The sequence below is a fragment of the Dermacentor variabilis genome, chromosome 7 (assembly GCF_050947875.1).
Source record: "Dermacentor variabilis isolate Ectoservices chromosome 7, ASM5094787v1, whole genome shotgun sequence".
NCBI classification, from domain to species: domain Eukaryota; kingdom Metazoa; phylum Arthropoda; class Arachnida; order Ixodida; family Ixodidae; genus Dermacentor; species Dermacentor variabilis.
The window spans coordinates 143,460,969-143,482,212 of record NC_134574.1 but is presented as its reverse complement, the minus strand read 5'-3'; the positions used below and the strand labels follow the sequence as shown (position 1 = coordinate 143,482,212).

General features: G+C 51.1%; 1 protein-coding gene across 4 annotated transcripts in view; it reads right to left on the bottom strand.

Annotated features, from left to right (window-relative positions):
* The window catches only part of hth (Meis homeobox homothorax), a 404,490-nt gene that overhangs the window by 256,605 nt on the left and 126,641 nt on the right, over nucleotides 1-21,244 (bottom strand). For 2 of the 4 annotated variants that reach the window (XM_075699492.1, XM_075699491.1), the window contains exon 8: nucleotides 1,372-1,485. The exons of the other annotated variants lie outside the window; for them this stretch is intronic. In XM_075699492.1, coding sequence (XP_075555607.1) covers nucleotides 1,372-1,485 — 114 coding nt within the window. The remainder of the gene's footprint in view (nucleotides 1-1,371; nucleotides 1,486-21,244) is intronic. 4 annotated transcript variants of the gene reach the window in all.

Sequence of the window (21,244 nt, the reverse complement as noted above, 5' to 3'; positions counted from 1 at the left end):
ACGTACATCGGACGCCGCGCCGTAACCGGACGTGGGGCAGCTTCAGAGCCGACGCTAGCCGTCCGCGTCCGCACTATACGCTTCCCTCCCAAAACGATACCGAACCGAACCCGCACAACGGGATTCGCGAACAGAACGGTCTCACTACACCCTAACACAACTAGTGCCGCGAGTACCAGTCAGTTTCCCACATTTGCATTCAGGCTCCGGAAACTCGAAGCTCCGAGAATGAATTATTTAAAAAAGAAGAAGAAACCAAACGACAATACAAGAGGCGGAGGAGCTTATACAAGACCACCGCTAATGCCACCACAAAACGTCGACGCCGAGCGCGCACAAGCGCGTGCCATGTGGGTGGGAAGCAGGCACAGGGGGGCGTGCGAGGGCGAACGCCGGGATCGCACGAGCGATCCGTCAACATTACCCGCCGCCGCTGCCAAAACGAAGAGATACACATCTCCGTCCCCGTAAAGCCGTACGACGCGAGCACGCGCCTCGGTGTGTGTGAATGCTGCGGACGCCCTCGACGCACCAGCCGCCGCTCTCTCCGCTAATCCCTATACTTCGCGGGAAATGGCGGGAAACTAGAGTAGGGTGGGACGATTTATACCGGCGACTATAGAAAGGGAATCCGGGACGGCGGAGGGAGGGGAGAAAGAAAGAAAGGCGTCAAGGAGGGGAAGGAAAGTGTGTGGTGTTCCCCGACTCGACCACAGAGTTCTCTTCTGTCTGTATGGGGGGGGGGGGGGGGGGGTGTATAGCTCGAAGCCGCCTGCCACACACAGGCGCGCTCTAATCCGGCGTCTAATCCGGCGCAATCCACGCTTAATTCGCGCTTGGGAAGAGGGGTGGGAGCAAGAGAGAGAGAGAGAGCATGGTGGCCCGCTCGACGGGACCGCCTTAAACGGAGGCAACGTCAGCCACCTCCCGCCACAATCCTGTCGCGTTTTCTTTGATTTCATGGTTTGGTATGCCCCATACTAGTCTGAGTTGGCAGCATTCCCCACGTTTCTGTTTCCCTCTGCCATTTTATCCAGCAAAACCCCTTTTTATCATGAATTTCCCGCTACAGCATTGGTAACCATGTGAGCTATCGAGGAAGATCCTGAAGGACCATTGGGTCTGAATGGGGAAGGACGGGGGAGAGTTCGGGATTGCACAGATAGAGGCATCTGCCCCGACTGCAAGACTGCTAAGACCCTTTAAGACGCGAATGTGCCTTATGTAAGCTGGTTATAGATTTGGCGAAGCCATATCGGCACGGTGCAAGATGCGGGCTTGAAGCGCCGCTCCGGCAGAATCGCAGCGAATGGTTCTCGGTCACAGATGGGAACCATGGAGGCAGGAACTCATAGGAGAACATTCTCTCACCTGTTTGGACAGGGGCGAAGTTTGTATCGAGTCTCTTAGGATTTTCTGGCAATGCTGCTTGTCATGTGCCAACGTGTATTCGTGTACACTTGGAAATTGTGTACATCCGTTGTACTGAAAAAAACAAAGGGGGAGGAGGGGCTAAATGGTCCGTCACATCTCACGCTCCGCTCCTACATCCGCGAAGTGAATTTAGACTCCCGCATTTTGACGCAACAAGCGCGATACCCTTGCCCGTTCCGTTTACACATGCATCGATGTCATCCCTGTTTAAATAAAGAAGTATTCACCACCACCATTCATATTCCACACATTTCTCTATCTTCAGGCACCGTATTACGTATGTCTCGCTCTTCCAAAGTGATTCGCGCCTTGCTTTGACACGGCGTCCCAAGATGTCGCCACTGTTTACGCTGTTCAAGCAGGTATGTTTACAGTATTATTAGGGTAATGGCCGCTATTGATGTCCGCTTGCGGCAGCACTTTGCCCCGGCGTCTCATGCGCTGTTCTCGGGGCTTCTGCAGCCGCTCACATTCTAAACACTTATAAAATTGTTTCTCATTACCGACCCTCTGCATTTACGAATATATATTCTTCTACGCTAATCTGACTACCCTTGCTATTGTGCCATTCTTTTCTCCTTGCTCTTATGAAATATGCTCCGTGCGCGTGACATTTACCAGGCGTATTCCGCGGTGCTTATAATTACGTTGATGAATGCTGTGCCTATGTATCCCTCTGTGTGACATACGTCAAACTATGCCTCGTACTTTTGTATAATTACTCCTTCCCTGCAATAACGGCAATAGTGATACAGGTCACCTGCCTGAATGTAAAAAAAAAATGGAATAAGTAACGCCATCTGCAGTGGATGCAGCGAATGCCACGATATACCATACGTATACACACCGAGTCCCGACTTCAATGCACGAACACTCGCAGCTACCAGCCGAACGCCGATACCCCGCGCGACACGCGCCTCTTCGTGGCATGTTCTAACACACAGGCGGGAGATTGGAGGTAAAGCAAAACGGGAGTAGGGAAAAGAAGTGAGGAAGAAAGGAGACGCGGGAAAGGAAGCCATGCAAGGGAGGGTGTGCTGCAGGAACGAGGACACTCGTCGGCGACCGGGGGGAAGGGGGGAGGAGGGAGAAGAGCGATCGCGTAATCCTGTTTACACGCCGATTGGGCAATCACCCTCCTGGAAATGTCAATGGGCATTCGAAACGTCGCCGAGGGAGCGGAGCGGTGGGGAGCGACGGGAGCCCGCGCCACGAGCCGCGGTCACGTGACATTGAGACAGATCAGTGGGCACACGTCCGTGGCGGGCCGCGTTTCCTTCTGTGCGCTGCGTAAGTCTCGCGCCGTGCATATATTATCTCCACCTCGCCACAGTTCCACGCGACGGCGCCGGAAGCTCGAGCGTCCTCGTGCCCGAAGGCGAACGAACGACGCAATTGCTTTTCGAGCCGATTGTTATTGCCCGCTTGTATGTTACATACGAACGGGAAACGAGAAGGCAGGTCTTACTTTTTTTAACATATCATGGTTTTATGTGTAAGGTTGTTTCATGTACCTGAAGAGAGTAGTGACTTCCTCAAGTCAGTTGGCGTAGGAACCGCTTTTCATTGCTCAATGACGACGGTGTAACATATTGTGGTAGGCTGGCACGTGGACATACTGCCATCGCAACTTTTTTTGACGTTAACCTCGTCGTAGCTCAGCATCCGCTTCGCGCGTGCGTTTTTCGACGTCGGTGACAAAAACAATATTCTAGATTGAAATGTGTATTAATTTCGCCCGAAAGCTGACGTCACAAAATGTACGTAAAACACTCGCACATACAGTTACGCGTGCATCTGCCGTTACATCAGGGATGATGGTCTTACATAATTACTTCGGAGTCAATATTGAAAAAAGAAAGAAAAAACAATTGAAGGCGAAGTGCACTACGTTGCTGCATGGGGTTCAACTAAAGGATGCGAGTCGCATCATCAGTCACCCAGAAACGAGAAGCAGGACTCCTTTTTCCGTTGTCCGTCATCTAATCGCCCTAAGCTTGACGCCGGCATGAACTAAGCAAAAAGGAAGAAGAAGAGGAAGTAAGTATAGAGTACAATGGACGAGCCGCGCATTTCTTTCATTCTATTGAACATGTAGCCGGCTCTGGTTATATTCTCGCGTGCACGAATTACCTGACACGATCCCTGTTCTAGCCTTCGCCGCACCACAAGGAGTTGGTAAGAGGAAGTATACAGCGTGGAAGAAGGCCGGTTATGCGTGTGCACTTGCCCAATGCGAAGCGCGTGCGAGACAGATAGACGACAACACACCGCGCATTAAAAAAAGAGACGAGACATTCGCTTGTCCGAAGCGATATCGCCTGGCACGTAAGAGTGAGACGCGGGCGGGCGCGCGTGTTGCGTTTCGCAATAGACGCGTAGGTGCTTGAATACGTAAACAGTATAGTTCTAGGCGCCGTATGGCAACGAGGCCTGCCGGTGTTGTAAGAATGGTCCCTGCGGCGGACGCGGAATAAATGAGGATGACCCCCGGTCGACGGGATACGAAGCAGCGAAGCCTCAATAACACGTACTTTCGATGACGTAACACGTGTCACTGCTGCGTCCGTGTCGTTCTCGACGCGATCGAGCGCGTAATGGATTGAATAAGAGGGACGCTTTCAATGCTGGCATGTAGTACGCAGCCTCACTTGCCGAGGTTTGCCCAGATTAACGAGGAATACGAGACGCTGGAAACCCTGCGCATACGAACAGGTGAGAGTTCGAATAAAGGCAAATATATTTAAAAGTATATAAAGATAGCCAAACAAGTGTTCCCGCATATGAGCGAGCCTGTGATGCGTTTCCACGTATACGCCGCGATTTCAATTTCATGCCTGAAAAATACACACAGAGAACAGAGAGGCAAGTCGAGTGCAACCGACATGACAGTATGATTCCAGCCTATGCCGACGAACTATTAACATTTCCTAAGCGAGTGATTCGACGGGCCAATATTGTCATTGTCATTGGATATTGTCATGTACGCATGGCTGCGTCCTACAGTGGTATCGAGTGGGAAGGCGAGGCTACCGTTTCAAAAACTTCCAAGTAATCGCACTTCCGTTACTGTACCACCGTTCGCGAAGCTGGGTTGTCGCAGACCCACGAATTGCCGTCTTGACTCCGTTATTGAGCCGACGTTGCGCGTTGCCTTTTGGAAGCCCGTTGAGCATATTCGAGAACGCGCGCTAGCCACGAGCAGGCTGAGAATGCGAGAGTAGTCTCTAGATTTAAAAGTTTCCGTGGGACACAGTAACCCCAATGACACGCTGCTTACCGCACACTGGCTCGCACGGAATCTCCGCGGACAGCATTAGAGCGAACGAAGGTGCCCACACAGCACCAAAGACCTTCGCCGACTTGTGTCCAGGTTGAGCACGGAAATCCGAGCCGATGTATGACCAACGTTGGGTCAACATTACGTGTATATTTCACATGCGTGGCCCAACACAATGCCACCGTTGGCCTCGCCCGGCTACATTCGCCCTCGCTTCCACTGCCCCTCTCCCTCCGGGTAAGGACCTGCAATAGCAGGAGTGGGAGCGAGGTGATTCTTAAAGACCCGTACCGGCTGGGCCGACACGCGGAATAAAGTCACCTCAGGCGCGAAGTGACATCCTTAAGGACGCGTTTGTCGGGCGCACGAAAAGGACCAATCTCGGTCCTCATTAAGCTCCTCGTCTCAAAAAGATTAGCCGCGCTCGACTTGCTGTCTCGGAAAGGCCAATTTGTTCGTCGCGCCGCGCCTTTTCTCCGGGCAGGCTCGCTCCGACGTCAAAACAATGGCGCGTTTTCACTGTTCCTCTCGGTAGGCGACGCACGCTCCCCAACCCCCGCCACATGTTCCTCGACTCGCTCCCTCTGCGCACTGAACACCGGGCGTCTCACAACGAGAGACCGCACCTTCGAACCGTCGCACCCTTTAGAAACGAATTCAGATAGGCGTTTTACAGGTTGTTTTCTCATCTTACAGACGCTTCTTTTCGCTATATGAGGAGGAGGAAAGAGAAAATCGGAAATCAGGGAGGTTAACCAGAAAAACGTCCGGTAGGCTACGCTTTCGCTATATGCTTTCGAATATGCCTATAATGCCCGAGCGCAGTTACACATCATGAAAAACTCAAAAAGTAATATGTTCCCCTTCATTTCTGACCAAGGAGATTGCATTTGCGCAAAGAAGACAACGAGATGTTCCTTCAGTTAAAGCGTAATTAGTATAGTAATCATCTGTAGTTGTTTTGGTGAACTATCCACATCTGCAACTTCATTCAAATAGATGAAAAACACAATTATGGGGTTCGCATTACAGCTGCAGAGACAAACAAATACGTTTCCAGTTCTTATTGCTTTAGTGGATGGCCCTTGACCCAGTAATTACGCGACGAGGCCTCAAGTCCCCATGAGGGCAACAGATTACGTCACCGTTTAGTGCGGCAAGTTCAAATCGCACGCCAGAAGCTGCGTGGTTTCGGACGCGAAAAGGAGGCGACCCATCATTCCGCGAGAACCTGTTGTGGCGATCTCGCGGTACCAGGTACCACTGCCCATGGCCTCCGAGATTACGCGGTGCGCGCCGCCCATCTCGGATGCCGTGCACCTGATACCATACGCGCTCTATGGCCGCGCTGCCAAAAGCACAGTCCGTTAAACATTCGCCGGGACAAGCGTGGATAGCTAGAGTTACTGTATAGGCTCTCTATAGGGTCATGTTTTCTCTAGAGTTCCTCTGTAGACGCCCTTTAGGGAGCTTCATAACGGGAGCCGAAACAGTAACTCTAGGGAGAACGTCCCTCCCCCGCCCCCCCTGAGCTTCCAAAAGAGAAGAGAACAAATGGTAGGGGCCAGCCTGGCAACTTTCGGCGACGCGGTTGTTTTATATGGCCACCAACATAACACAACCTGCCACCTCCGCTTTGTGTAACGCGTTGAGTCTCCTTTTTTTCAAGTCCGGGAAGCTCAACGCGCGTTTCGAACGGGTCCTACAAAACTTGCCGTAATTAATAATACCCGGTGTTCTCGATGAATTAGACAATTTTAGTGCGTCCGATATTCCAGTAAATGCGGGCGGTTTGCCGGATGAGCTGGGGCGTAAACGTGAGAGGGCCAGATTAATGGCGCCAGCTGGTGGTGCAAAGCTCAAGCACCTAAACACAGAACCATCTACTATATTCTTTTTAACTGGGGTGTAAGTTATCGACAGCGGCGTGATTGTGAACACAATTACGCTGCTGCCGAAAATTTGCACCAGCAGCGAAGCAGAATAAACTAAGTTACTGCAATTTTAGCTTGGTTTGTCTGGTTGAGCTCTACAACACCAGGCGGCTGCGCCGCTCCGGCAGCTCACGTTAACGCCCCCGACAATCCGGTAATCCGCCCAAACTGACCCCGTTTGCCGGAATAGCGGACACGCTAAAAGTCTCTATTGAAGCTTCGCACCGTTACTTATGGAGTCGACGGCTACTTTATTAACAAAGGCGCAGGAAGAGCGGGACGCAAAATTTTCCCCCGCCTACATCCGAATTGTGAGGTATCACTCCAAGCGCGGCATACGCAGTATGACACTTTGGGCAGGGATGGATAGCGCGAAGTCCTGTTAATACGAACCCGATTAAGCCTAACTTCCGCATACGAAGCGCGTAAACGTTTGTTCGGTTTGCCCATATAGGCAGCCCAACCTCGAATTCAGTGAAGCCAGACTTTTCGCGGCTGCAGGCCTGCTGCTGCTATACGCGGCTTAGCGAGAGGCCCGTATCGGCGGACATGGAAGAGGCGGCTCCGCTTGTAGCTATACACACACATAAGAGAAGCCTCGGCGTAGCGCAATATCGCGTGCCCTTCCTTCTGCGGGCCCCGCGAGTCTTTTAATAGACTTACGCAAGATGTGCCGAGAGGGGCCTCATTCGGCGTAATTGCTTTCCGCCCCCGAGCAGCAGCTCGCGCTGTTTGGCCTGTCGGCAGCGAGTATGTAGACTCCGGGACGGGGGCCCCGCGCGCGCTCGTCACTGTCAACCCCGAGAAGAAGCCCCGCACAGCGCATGCGCGGGCGTATTTGCTTCGTGTCGCGCCAAGGAGCGAAGAAGATGGAGCAGGCCACGTGATGGTTAATGGGAAGAAGGAGAGAGGGAATACTATGGCACAAGAGAGAGAGAGAGAGAGAATGAAGGCGATGGGGGTTTAAAAAGCCACGCAGGCGAGAAAGCGTCACGAGCTCTTCTCGGCCTTGCACAAACTGCAGAGATGTGTACGCGGTCCACTGTCTCGCAAGCTGTTTTCCGTCCCTCTCGTCCCCCCGACCTCCGCCTGTCTTTCAACGCCGAGCGGGGATGCGAAACTTCGACATTGTAGAGTGGTAAACACGCGCGTGCGTCAAACACCGTCAGATCTGTCGGACGATCGGAAAGATGGATATGGGCAGCTTCGGCTGTTGCAACGTCATAGAAGCTGCTGGACATCTGTTCCATTTCGATCCGCCCAGAGTCTTTGAAAGTTGTATACTGACAAGAAATTTTCGATTTGCCGATTTTCACATTCGATTCCGACGTTCGAGTGGAATCGTTTGGTTTGTCATTGAGCAAAATCGCTAAACTACGCAGCGCTACGTCAAAGTCTTCGCAATCCTCAACACGAAATGCCGAGAATGCTCAGCCGTAGAGAGAAAAGAAAATTAGAGATGAATAACAAATAACTGCGCTCCCGAGACTCCTTCGCCAAGTCTATAATTACTCGAGAAAACACCTAAATTTGTAGGATGAGCGGCGGCTCAACAGTAACTCAACGCCACCAGCGGCGTCTGCCGAAACTATACGCCGCGTTAAAAGAATAAATAACGACAATAATACAGCCCGACCAGAAGCAGTCGAGAAGGGCTCGCCCACACGCACTTATAGAAGCACGATAGCGAGGGTCAAGATGGTAGCAGAGGGCGCGAAGCTAATCGGCAAGAGGGGGGCCCCGCCGCCGTCTGATGAGCGGAAGCAATCAAAACGGCCGGAGCGAACGAAGGTAAAAAAAAAAAGCGACTTTGACTTTAATTGTCGAAACGCGGCAGCGTCGAAAGCGCGCGCGGGCCGTCGGTAATGATATACGACCGCTCGCCAGCCAAGATAGACACACAGGGAGGCTGGCGAACCCGAACGAGAAAGCTTACGCGCGTGCCTCGTGAGAGCGTGCCACGAGCTTACGACTAAAGGAGGAGGAGAATGAGGAAGAAGTGAAAAGACGTCTATAAGTGGGGCTGTATAAGACGGCTACAAGATGACTACTACAAGTGGGCTATTGTGATTTACGCAAAGCGTGCGAGACGGGAAGCGAGCTCGAGCTCCGCTTTCGCTCACGCGTTCGTCAAAAATAAAAGCGGCCAAACAATGGCCACAGCAGCGCCAGAACGGCACTTAATGAACGAGCAAGCACACAGACGCACAAGCGCCGAAGCGCAAGCACGTTTTCTTGTTTATTTGTTTTGTTTTTTTCACGCGTGCGCATCTCTTCAGGCGCGTCCAGTCGTGATGTCCATAAAAACGTTCCGCGTTCGCTACAGAAGAGCGAGAAGTTATACAGCTTTCGGAGGCCCCCGTTTCCCCGCTGCGAGCGCCTCCGGCGCTCAATTGTTTGTGGCGCCTCCTGGTGTGCTATAATGCAGTAATAAAAGGTCGTAAAATGGACGCTCGCGCGATTCAAGCGCGTGTGTGTGTGCGTGCGTGAGTGAGTGTGTGCGCGTTCGCGGCATCCATTGCGGCCGGACGCACAGCCGAAGCGCACCGCGGCTCATTAGGGATTCATATGTATCTATACGCGCACGCATATAAACGTATACGCAGCGGTGGCGTTTTTACGCCTCTGCGAGAGAGATTTATATCCGCGTTTTCACGGCCCCAAAACTGATCGCGCGGCTCCCTTTCGTCGCTTACTCGGCCATTCCCTTCTTCCCATCAATCGACCGAGAGCATGACGGAGTCATCAACACGCGAGAAACTACCGGTCTTTGCAGTTCAGTGCTAGGCGTGTATGCGTTACAGAAGAAGGCTTGTATACGTTCTGAAAACACCGTGTGTCTTAGAGGAGCACTTGAAAGGGCAAATCAGTTTCTTTCACGCTTAGGCTTGATTATGGTGCATTTGTTTAATTATATCTAGGGAATACGAGAAAAAAAATACTGCATGACCCGCAGCGAAGGCGTGAAGAGAAAAAAAGAAAGCGGGGGCGAACGCAGAATGGGGGGTGGCGCCGTCCCCTCCCAGTTTGCGCACTGGCTCGCTGTGACGTAATGAATTTTGGCAACATCTTCTCGGGATCAGCCAACTGCTTATCGCTAAACAAGAACTTCACTTCGTTTTAAGCAAACGGCTGAGATTGGACCCAGTCAGTAAAAATATATATTCCGCAAACCAATCTATCTACCAATCCATCTATCTATCCATCCATCCATCTATCCATCCATCCATCTATCCATCCATCCATCCATCCATCCATCCATCCATCCATCCATCCATCCATCCATCCATCCATCCATCCATCCATCCATCTATCTATCTATCTATCTATCTATCTATCTATCTATCTATCTATCTATCTATCTATCTATCTATCTATCTATCTAACTAACTAACTACCTATCTACCTGCCTATAAATCTCTAGCGAGCACCTAAGAATTTCTTTCCCAAAAATTTGCCGTCTTTTTTAAACCACGTAGTAAACCTTATTTCTGAAGTAGCTCCCTATTAACGCATTTCTTCGTTTTCGTTTATTCAAGCTCCACTAGAACAAACCTCGAAAATCGACATTTAGCACCGAATTGCGTCAATTCATTGCGCGATTCTCGATGCCTATAGCTTAAGGGGAGATTACAGAGCAACACAGCAAGCACGGAGCGACAAAATATTCGCTGAGAAGTTTATTTTCACTCACTTGGCGAGTTAAAAGTCGGTTAAAATGCCAAATCTCACTTTCGCTGAACGTCGTTCCGTGACCTCTCAGCAGAAGCGCGACATTGTGACGGCACGGATTTTAATGTTATTTTCTCGTACTTGCGCTGTCATGACGCTAGAAAAGTTTTCGGAAAGTTCTGAAGTCGATTCTTCGGCTATCTTGAAATGATATGCAGCCCTTTTTCCTAATTGACGAACAACGACCTTAAGGTCTGAGATCCTTAGCAGATGCTGTCAAAATTGATGACGTCACGCCTAGCTCTTGCTTCGGCTCTTGCGAGAACTTTAGGGCAGCGTCGCTGATTGCCTTAAGGTGTCACATTCTTTTTTTGACTTGCCAAGCCATCACCTCACGGTAAAAGTGTCCGTTCTGGTGTTGCAGAAGAGTAATTTACAGATGCAGCTTAACTTTTTTTTTTTTTTGCCCCGCGATATCCTGTACAAGTTTGATGATTGCCCGCTGCCATTCGAAGATTGGAAACCCCTCTGCTGCCTTGCAAAGAGCAGAAAGCTCGCTTCTAGGCGTCACAATTAAAGGTCGAGCCGACCTCGTCGCAACACATGGCGTCCTCACCCCATCAAAAAAAAAAAAAAAAAACTGGTCCTTTCTTCTCTGAGGCATACAGTACTCGTCAACCGACACAAGCTTACCCCGCTGCGCCGAGCCCTTTCGTCCGAGACATCACTCAAACCTGTCAGGTCAGGGAAAGAACAAAAAAGCCTCCAAGTGGCGGATTTGAGAAGTCGGTGGACGACAACGCGACCAACGCCCATCCAAAGTCACTGCCTCACTTAGAAACTTATCGCGCAGCCTGCAGTGCACTGAATTCAGGATTTCCAGGCTGCAGTCGCCTCTAATACATTAGCTAGATAGATTATGGATGGATACATTGTAGGTAGATTGTAGGTAGATAGATTGTGGATACATTGCAGATACATTGTATATACATTGTATGCACATTGTATATACATTGTATGCATTGTATATACATTGTATATACATTGTATATACATTGTATATACAATGTATATACATTGTATCTACATTGTTTATGCATTGTATATACATTCTATGTGCATTGTATGTACGTTGTATGTACATTGTAGATACACTGTATGTACACTGTAGATACATTGTAGATACATTGTAGATACACTGTAGATAGATAGATAGATAGATAGATAGATAGATAGATAGATAGATAGATAGATAGATAGATAGATAGATAGATAGATAGATAGATAGATAGATAGATAGATAGATAGATAGATTTGTAATGGCATGTAAAATGCGGCCAGAAATGTGTCGACGGCATCTCCACAACTTCAAATTGTTCCATGTCCATAACGATGATGCGAAGTGAATCCTCGCAGCGATCGCATAATTCCAAAAATCATGGGTTGCCCAGATGAAGCGGAAATTTCGAGGAACATGTACCGGACACTTCAATACGTTCCGGCGGATATATAAGATATGTTCCCGACATTTTTGTTTTTTAATAGCCACACATCGTCAATAAGGCATGGACAATGGTCTATACATTTGTTTCAGGCTTGTTGTACACCCCTACGTGCGCTCGGTAAGAACATAACGAACCCCCCTTGGTACAAGCAAAGTGTGCACCACCGCGCATTCATTCTGCATTCATTCATTCATTCACTCGGAATAAAGCACTGACCGTACTGAGTAATACAAGAACCTTTCAAGATGCAGGTTCCTGTACTACTCAATAGGGTGAATACTGGCAAGGGACTCTCAAGATGCAGCTCAATGCAGTCTACAAGCAGTTACTCCACAAAAAGAAAAAAAAAGTAACTATAGCACTGCAATTACTCTTGCAGCGTACGGTGTAGCTGCTTCGATTGTCAATCACGCGTAGCGCGCGCTGCCTGCACCGTAGTATTGCGTACGGGGCGTCATCGGAGGTGAGACGAGAGAGAGGGAGATAAATAAAAAGGGGAGGCGGATGACAGTGAAAGAGCGAAGAGAAAAATAGGCCAGTAGGTCACCTTTAACCTCCGGAATCCCTTGGGAAAGATGAAGAGGCGTGGAAAGAAAAAAAAAAGAAAAGAAATGTATATAAAACAAAGGCAGAGGAGATAGAACACGGCATTAAGGGAGCGTCGCAGAGGACCGGAAGTAGTTCCCGCGGTTTCGGCTTCCGGTGTCGCGCGAGCGGGCGCCATTTCCGGCCGACGCCCGGAGAACTGCTACACTTACACAGCCACGCACGCACGCACATCGAAGCCAGAAAGGCGCGGGCTCTTATAGGGTGAAACAGGAGGCGGGAGGAGATGGCCGACGACACTCGTGGCATGTATACGACGTATAACCCAGGAAGGAGGAGGAGGAGGAATTCGAGAGAGACTCGCGAGCACACCACCCCATAGGAAGAGAGGCGGCGCGTCGAACGTCAAGGCCGAAAGTGGGCCCCCGAATAGCACAAGAAACTACAGTGCTACTACTGATCCTGCGCAGGGGGGCGAACGTCATTCGACCAAGGGCCAATGTCGGCTCACGCCGTGCCTACATTGGCGCGGCTGCATGCGCCGCTAGGGGGCAGCACAAGAACGTCACGAAAAGATGTAGCCATACTAGACCGACATGGACCGATGCAACAAACGCCATACTCGCTAAAGTTTGCCCTAGAATGACATGGCTAACCACGGTGCTAAAACGAAAACGTGATTTGTGCACAGAGTGAGGGAGAGAGATGGAGCCCATTGTAAGGGTAAACGTCGGCCGATGTTGGCCTAATGATGTCTCATGGTGGGCCTACACCGTAGAGTTCCTCACTATATTACCTAGAGGGAAATCTGGCGCTGTTGCGCTGCGATATGAACGGAAATGACGGTATATTGTGGCTTCGGATTGTCTTCGTTCTTCGGAGATTCAGGACGCCTTGAAGACGCTCCTCGCTAGCGCCGTTCCGTCAGTCGAAATGATTCACTAACAACACATAAAAAGCTGTTTTAGCTTTGCTATTAAGCCACTACAGACAGCGAACTTGATGTGCGACTGTAAGAAGAGCTTCCATTTTTTCTTTTTCTGCTCATGAAACAGTATGTTCTATGTCCTAATCGTTATAGTGGTCATTCTTTACCATTCCTTTTGAAACACTCCAATTCACCGCACCCTGAGCAACTGCGCAGGAGACAATGTTTCGGGCCCAACCTGTTATCCCTGTTATCCCTGATTTTCCCTGTTATCAAATCCATATCTCTCCGCTGTGAATGCCTGAATGCCGATAACAACTTTCATTCTTCTTTTTTTTGCCTCTTCCCATTGTTACCTTCCGAGTTCCGAGATCAGAAACTGATTTTCACCTCACAGTCTAATTAAAGGAAGTGTTCTAAACCCCGGCAACATAGAAACACAAGCCCGACATGTCCCCGTCACACGAGGCGTTGCTTACACCTTCCAAACCGCGTCAGCGCTTTTGCGAAGGCTAATTCCGTTAACAAGACGAACAAAAAGGCGTCCTTCGAGCGGGGGAAGCGAGCATTGTTTTCGGCAAACGCACGCGCCAGGGGAGCTGTCACGCGGCAATCCTTGCGCAAGTTTAGGATGCGCCGCGCGAAAAAATTCGCCCCCCCCCTCCTCCACCGTCCCTCATTCCACCCCAACACCAATTGCATCCCCTTTCACGGTGCAGCAAACACCGGTCTTGAGAGAGGGGAGGGAGGGGGGAGGCACGTGGACAAGAAAAGCCTTTGTTTACCCCTCGACGCGCCTGTCACTCACACATGCAAGCGCACTGAGGAAGCGGAGTCAAGCAAGGCGCCTGGCGCAGCGTCAGACAAATAATAATAATTAAAAAATACAAATAGAACCAGAAAAGAAGATGAAAGAACGGTGCCAAGCGGGTGACAAGACCCAGCGATTGCGAGACCTAGCAAAGCCACTGTACTAGCAGCCTGATTGGACGCTCTGCATACCTGCTTCAGAGCTAAACGCGTGCGAGTAATTTAGGGTTGGAAACAGCGAACGGGCTGGGAAAGAAGGAAAGGGAAGAGGGAGGGACAGGAGATTTCGCAGGGAGTTTGTTTCAATGGTGCGCGCGACTTCTCTTTTAAAGGCCCTTTGTTCTCTTTGCCAACCGCCTTAATCTAGGTGCAGAAGGGCACGTCACCTAACGTCGTCACCGCGGTCGCCACGAAAATGTCGTCAACTGTGGAACCACACAAAAGGCTGCGCGCTTTTCGGGGGGGGGGGGGGGGGGTTCTGGGCCCGTGTTCAGGAAAAATGCACTTGTGCTATAGGAGTGTTCGTGAGAGCAAATAGCAACCAATCATAATGGCGTACAAAAGCCAATCGCAAACAGCACTTTAAATAATGTTTTGCAAATACTGGCCCTGCCTACGAATAAAACGAAACAGTCGCGACGTCACGTGACTTTTCCAGGAGGTTCGCGCTGACGTGACCGCGGTCGCCATGACGTCATACAAGTCAAGAAACTGGTCGAAGGTGCTATCAATGCCTCCTTTAACCAGATGCCTGCCGCGTCGCTAGTCTTCCCATTGGAGCGGAGGTTCCCGCAGTTCGGGGTAGCCGCGGATAGAGGGCGCTCGCAGCCGACCCACTTCCTGTTGCGGAGGAAGTGACGATTACTGGGCAGGCGCGCGCTCGACCAATGGCTTGACGAGAGACCGCAGGTCCTGTGGCTCCGGCATCGCAACAGACGCCGCTAAAATCTCGGAGGCTAGGCTACGTGATTTAGGTTTGCAGCGGCCACCGCAGCTAGCGCTCGCAGCCGACTGTTTCGGATCGGACTGCTGGTACGATCTGTTGGGAACTCGGCGCTGACGCCCGTGGTTGTACCTGGGTCGCAAGCCCCAAGGGTAGCGTTGGCCTGGCGGCCTGGGGTACAACTGGAAGCATCCGAAGGTCCCGGCAAAGCATGAGTCGACTGGTAACAACGAAACAACTTGTTTATTTTAACATCGCAAAGAGTTGGCGGTCAGGTTTGACCGTAGTAGAGAGACGGGAGAGCACTTCACTCAACAGAAGAAATCGGAGCCCTCTCTGGCGTCCGGGGGCAGCTGTTTTTATACTCTCGCAGTTGAGGGCAAGAAGGAACCCCTCAAAAGACGAGCACGTGAATGTACAATGGGCTAATGGTGACGCACACTGTCGTAGCGATGCCGTAGCACCATGTCGTGGCGCTGCGCACGATCTCGTAGCACCTGGTCGTGGCGCTGCGCAGCACACTGTCGTGGCGCTGCCGGTCGGACACAATGACTGTAACGAGAAGATGGTCCCTGCTTTGGCATCGCCTGTTTCGGGCACAATGACTGGAACGAGATCCCTAGGCGGTCGCATCGCCGCAGACGCGCCTGGAAACACCTGGCGATGAGTGTTGCGGTGACGACGATCGGGCCAAAATGTCCGCCGCCCCGCCGCCGTCGCGCCGGCAAAACCACGTGTCGCAGGCGAAACGCAACAGACCGCCCCGCCGGGGAAAGGAGATCCCGATGGACAGGGGACTGCATCCGCTGTCCGGAGGGATGTCGCTCGATGATGCTCATAACCGAAGTCGGGCGTCCCTTGACGTTTCTTGAGCGCAGCGCACAGAGAAGGCCTCGTTCTCTCGTTCAGGTTCGCATGGGACACTGCAAAGTGACTTCGGGAGAGTTCACATTTTTGTTCTCGTTCCCGGCAAGCGTTAGAACTACGCTGAAAACTCAACCGCTCAGTCAGCAAGCACGGCACAACCCTCACTAAGCCCTGCCAGGCTCTTTCCCCTTTTTATACCACTGCCTAGTTCCTTACAGTAGTCTAGCATCACTCAGAACGCGTCCACAAATTGAAAAATTGCACTAGAAAGCATATCATCACTTTGAAACACTAAACAAAAGCAATATGTTAAAAAAAATCCTGCCTCAGGAAGAAAAACATCAGTAACAAACAATTTTGAGGCTGATTCCTACGTTAGGGGCTTCGACTTAAGCCATCGGCGTTACCGTTGAGACTCCCCTTTTTGTAACGCACCTCAAAGGAATATTGTTGTAAAGCGAGGCTCCAGCGCAGGAGGCGGCCATTTTTGGGAGAGATGGTCTGCAGCCATTGGAGAGGGCAGTGATCCGTCTCAATGATAAACCTCGAGCCGGCTAGATAGCATGACAATTTCTGAACGGCCCACACGAGACATGCACACTCTTTCTCGGTGGCGCTATACGCCTGCTCACGACTGGTCAGCTTACGACTAGCATACAGGACGGGGTGTTCTACTTCTCCATTTTCCCGTTGGCACAGTACAACGCCCATGCCTCGCTCACTAGCATCGCACTGAACAATGAACCCTTTTGTATAGTCTGGCGATCGTAGCACAGGCTGGCTTGTTAGGGCACTCTTTAGGGCGCTAAAAGCTCTTTCCTTGGTCTCGTCCCAGACGACTGTTTGAGGCTCTGTCTTTCTTAGAGCATCCGTCAGGGGAGCCGCGATATCAGAGTACCTAGGGATGTACCTCTGATAGTAGCCGGCGACACCCAAGAACGACCGAATATCGGTCTTTGTGCGCGGTTGCGGAAAGTCTCGCACAGCGGCCACTTTTATTTCAGAGGGGCGGCGACGACCCTGACCAATCACGTGACCGAGGTAGACAACCTCGGCCTGTGCTAACTGGCACTTAGGAGCCTTTACTGTCAAGCCTGCGTCGCGCAGGCGGGTTAGCACTGCCCGCAAGTGTGTCATATGCTCAGACCAGGATGCGGAGAATATCGCTACGTCGTCTAGATACGGTAAAGCGAATTCTTGCTGTCCCCGCAACACTTTATCCATGAGACTTGAAAAACAGTATGGCGCGTTCTTCAAACCAAAACTCAACACTTTAGGACGGAATGTTCCCATTGGTGAAATGAACGCCGCATACCTACTAGCCTCTTCTGTAAGTGGAACCTGCCAATAACCCCTGACAAGATCTAGGGTGGAAATAAACTGAGCGCTACTAACTTTCTCAAGGCGCTCCTCGATGTTAGGGATCGGATAAATTTGATCCTTAGTGATGGAATTAAGCCTGCGGTAGTCGACGCAAGGACGAGGTTCCTTGCCCGGTACCTCAACTAAAATCAAAGGGGAGGTATAATCACTCTCACCTGCCTCAATAACACCGAGCTGTAGCATTTTCTTTACCTCAGCCTCCATAATATCGCTCTGGCGGGGTGACACCCGATACGCCTTGGATCGTACTGGCTCTGGGGAGGTAAGTTCTATATCATGAGTAAGTACAGAAGTCCTACCAGGCCTCTCAGAGAACAGACCTTGAAACTCTTGTAATAGCTGGTGTAGTTCGGTTTTCTGCTCGGGCGACAGCGGTGCTTTACTGATAAGGTCACTAATGACTTGACCGGTGTCTTCCCTGTTCGTCACTGAGCCTAGTCCTGGAAGCTCGACCGGAAGCTCTTCAGGAACGTTTACCATCATGCACACCACTGCTTCCCTTTCTCTATAAGGTTTGAGCAGATTACAGTGGTAAACTTGCTGTGCTTTCCGCTTTCCTGGCAGACTTACCACGTAGTTAACGTCCGACAGTTTCTGAACAATTCGCGCTGGGCCCTCCCACTGCACGTCTAGTTTGTTGTTTAGCGATGTGCGCAATATCATGACCTCATCGCCAACCTCAAAACGACGGGCCCTGGCTGTCCGATCATAATAAACCTTGGCCCTCTGCTGGGCCTTTGCCATTGCTTCACCTGACAACTCCTGTGCCCTTCTTAAGCGTTCGAGGAGCTTAAGCACGTACTCCACCACGACTGGGTCGTCGCCCCTACCTTCCCACGATTCTCGAAGCATGCGAAGCGGAGATCGAAGCGAGCGACCGTACACCAGTTCAGCTGGCGAAAACCCCGTAGCCGCATGCGGCGCGGTCCTTAAAGCAAACATCACCCCAGGCAGACACAGCTCCCAGTCAGTTTGATGTTCAAAACACAAGGCTCTCAACACGCGCTTCATGACGGAGTGGAGCTTCTCAACGGAATTCGACTGTGGGTGGTACACTGAGCTGTGTAGCAGCTTTACCCCACACCTTTCGAGAAAAGTTGTCGTCAAAGCGCTAGTAAACACTGTGCCCTGATCTGATTGAATTTCTGCAGGAAAACCAACTCGCGCAAATATGGACAGTAGTGCATTAACTATCTCAACTGAGCTGAGTTCTTTAAGCGGCACTGCTTCAGGGAACTTTGTCGCTGGGCAGATCACAGTCAAAATGTGTCTGTACCCCGTGGCTGTTACCGGCAGAGGTCCCACAGTATCAATAACGAGCCGTCTAAAAGGCTCCGTAATGATAGGTACCAATTTCAACGGCGCCCTCGATTTGTCCCCTGGTTTGCCCACCCGCTGACAAGTGTCACATGTCCTCACGAAATGGTCTGCGTCCCGAAAACACCCTGGCCAATAGTACTCTTGCAAGAGACGGTCCTTAGTTTTCTTAACTCCTAGGTGTCCGGACCACGAACCCCCATGTGACAAGCGCAACAGATCCTGACGATAGCATTGAGGCACGACCAGCTGATCGTACTCCACTCCTCGGCGGTCTAGATACTTCCGGTACAGGACTCCACCTCTTTCCACAAAACGCGCAGTTTTCCTGGCGATACCTTCTTTGACATTGCAGCGTATGTTTTCTAGGCTACCATCCTTTTTTTGCTCGGCTATCAAAGCCGACCGGCTGACTTTTAGCAACCTATCAAGTCCGTCTGACGTAGGCGCGATGAGCAAATCAGTAGATAGCTCTTCTAACTTTCCCGTGTCGGGCGTTTCCTCTCCAGTATCTGGCGCCTTTAACGTTACAGACTCAAGTTTATTCAGTTCGGGCGTGCTCTGAATATCAGCTTGCTGCGCCTCTGACCCTTTTTCGTTGTTTGATAACGTCGGCCCCGCGACTACCGCCTTTGCAGCGAGCTCCCGAACCTTCGATCTGGTTAAGGCCTGAACACTAGCTTCACCAAACAAAAGCCCCTTCTCGCGCAGGAGGTGATCGGACCTGTTTGAAAATAGGTACGGGTACTGGGGTGGCAGCATAGATGACACTGCCGCCTCTGTCTCAAGCGCTCCGAAAGGTCCTTCAATAAGCACCTTTGCTACTGGCAGACACACGCTATGAGCTTCCACGGCTTGCTTGATCCACGCGCACTCGCCCGTGAACATATGGGGTTCTACGTAAGACGGGTGAACTACATCCATCGTAGCTGCGGAATCGCGAAGCACTCGGCACTCTTTCCCGTTCACGAGGAGGTCTCGCATGTAAGGCTCGAGAAGCTTCATGTTCTCGTCAGTGCTGCCTATTGAAAAAAACACAACTTTTGGTGTTGTTTCCGGACACTGCGCCGAAAAGTGACCCGGCTTCTGGCACGTATAACAAACGCGCGCTCGCCTCATCTCGAACCGCTTTCTGCGTTTGGCTGCCGCCGTCTCTTTACGTTTGGTCGGACTGCTTTCGCTCGCATCCGCACTACGCGTGTCCCCCTTTAATCTCATGGGCGTGAACTTCGGCCTCTCAAACTTCGAGCCAAATTCACCCTTTTGACCGTCCTTAGCTCCGCGAGCCCGACGCGTCACAAACTCCTCGGCTAGCTCAGCGGCTTTAGCCACCGTACAAACGTCTGGCCTATCCAAGACCCAGTATCGCACGTTCTCCGGTAACCGATTATAAAACTGTTCTAGCCCGAAACACTGCAGAACTTTATCGTGGTCACCAAACGCTTTCTCTTCTTTGAGCCACTCCTGCATGTTCGACATAAGCCTATACGCAAACTCTGTATATGACTCACTTTTGCCTTTCTCATTTTCCCGAAACTTCCGACGGAACGCCTCCGCTGACAGCCTGTACTTTTTTAGCAGACTCGATTTTACTTTGTCGAAATCCTCTGCTTCCTCTCTATCCAAGCGAGCGACTACGTCGGCCGCCTCGCCGGGTAACAAAGTGAGCAAGCGCTGTGGCCACGTTTCCCGAGAGAACCCCTGCTTCTCGCACGTTCGCTCAAAGTTAACCAGGAACAAACCAATGTCCTCTCCAAGCTTAAACGGCCGCATTAGGTCAGTCATTTTGAACAATACGCGTTCTCCTGCACCGTGTGCCTGACTTCCATTACGAGCGCGTTCCATCTCTACCTCAAGACGCTTCATTTCCAAAGCGTGTTGACGGTCACGCTCTTGTTGCTCTCGCTCTTTCTGTTCTTTACGTTCACGTTCTTCTTTTTCTTTTGCAGTCTCCCTCTCTTCAATAGTCTCAAGGCATTCCGACAGCTCGTCATCCTCAGCCTCTAACTCAAGAATAGCCTTTAGCAGTTCAGGTTTTCTTAGTTTGTCTGAGACATCCAGACCCAACTCTCTTGCAAGCTCCAACAATTTCGGTTTGCGCAACGACTTCAAATCCATGGCTGCTCTGAATGCTGCTTTCTCTACTGCTTACTATTGTCTTGCCGCAAACTAACCCGGCAGCAACGACAACCACAATTACCAGCTCTGTTTCTGACACTAACAAAAGCCTGGCAAAGCTCAGAAGAAGAAAGTCCCGCACTCACCAAACCTCGCAGCCAAGAGTCCAGCGCAGTCGTTCCGCTGCAGGCAACCAGTCATCACACAGGGCTCGTTGCACTGCTCCCGGATCGTCGTTGAGCTGCTCAGCATACAGTCAACTGCATCTCTTTGCTGCTGGCCTCCGTTGTCGCGATCTCACCGCTGGCAGACAGTTGTTTGAAGTCGGAGGCGATCTCACCGCTGCCAACCAGATGTTTTGAAGTCGGAGGTGATCTCACCGCTGCCAACCAGATGTTTGGATCCGACCTGCTGGTACGATCTGTTGGGAACTCGGCGCTGACGCCCGTGGTTGTACCTGGGTCGCAAGCCCCAAGGGTAGCGTTGGCCTGGCGGCCTGGGGTACAA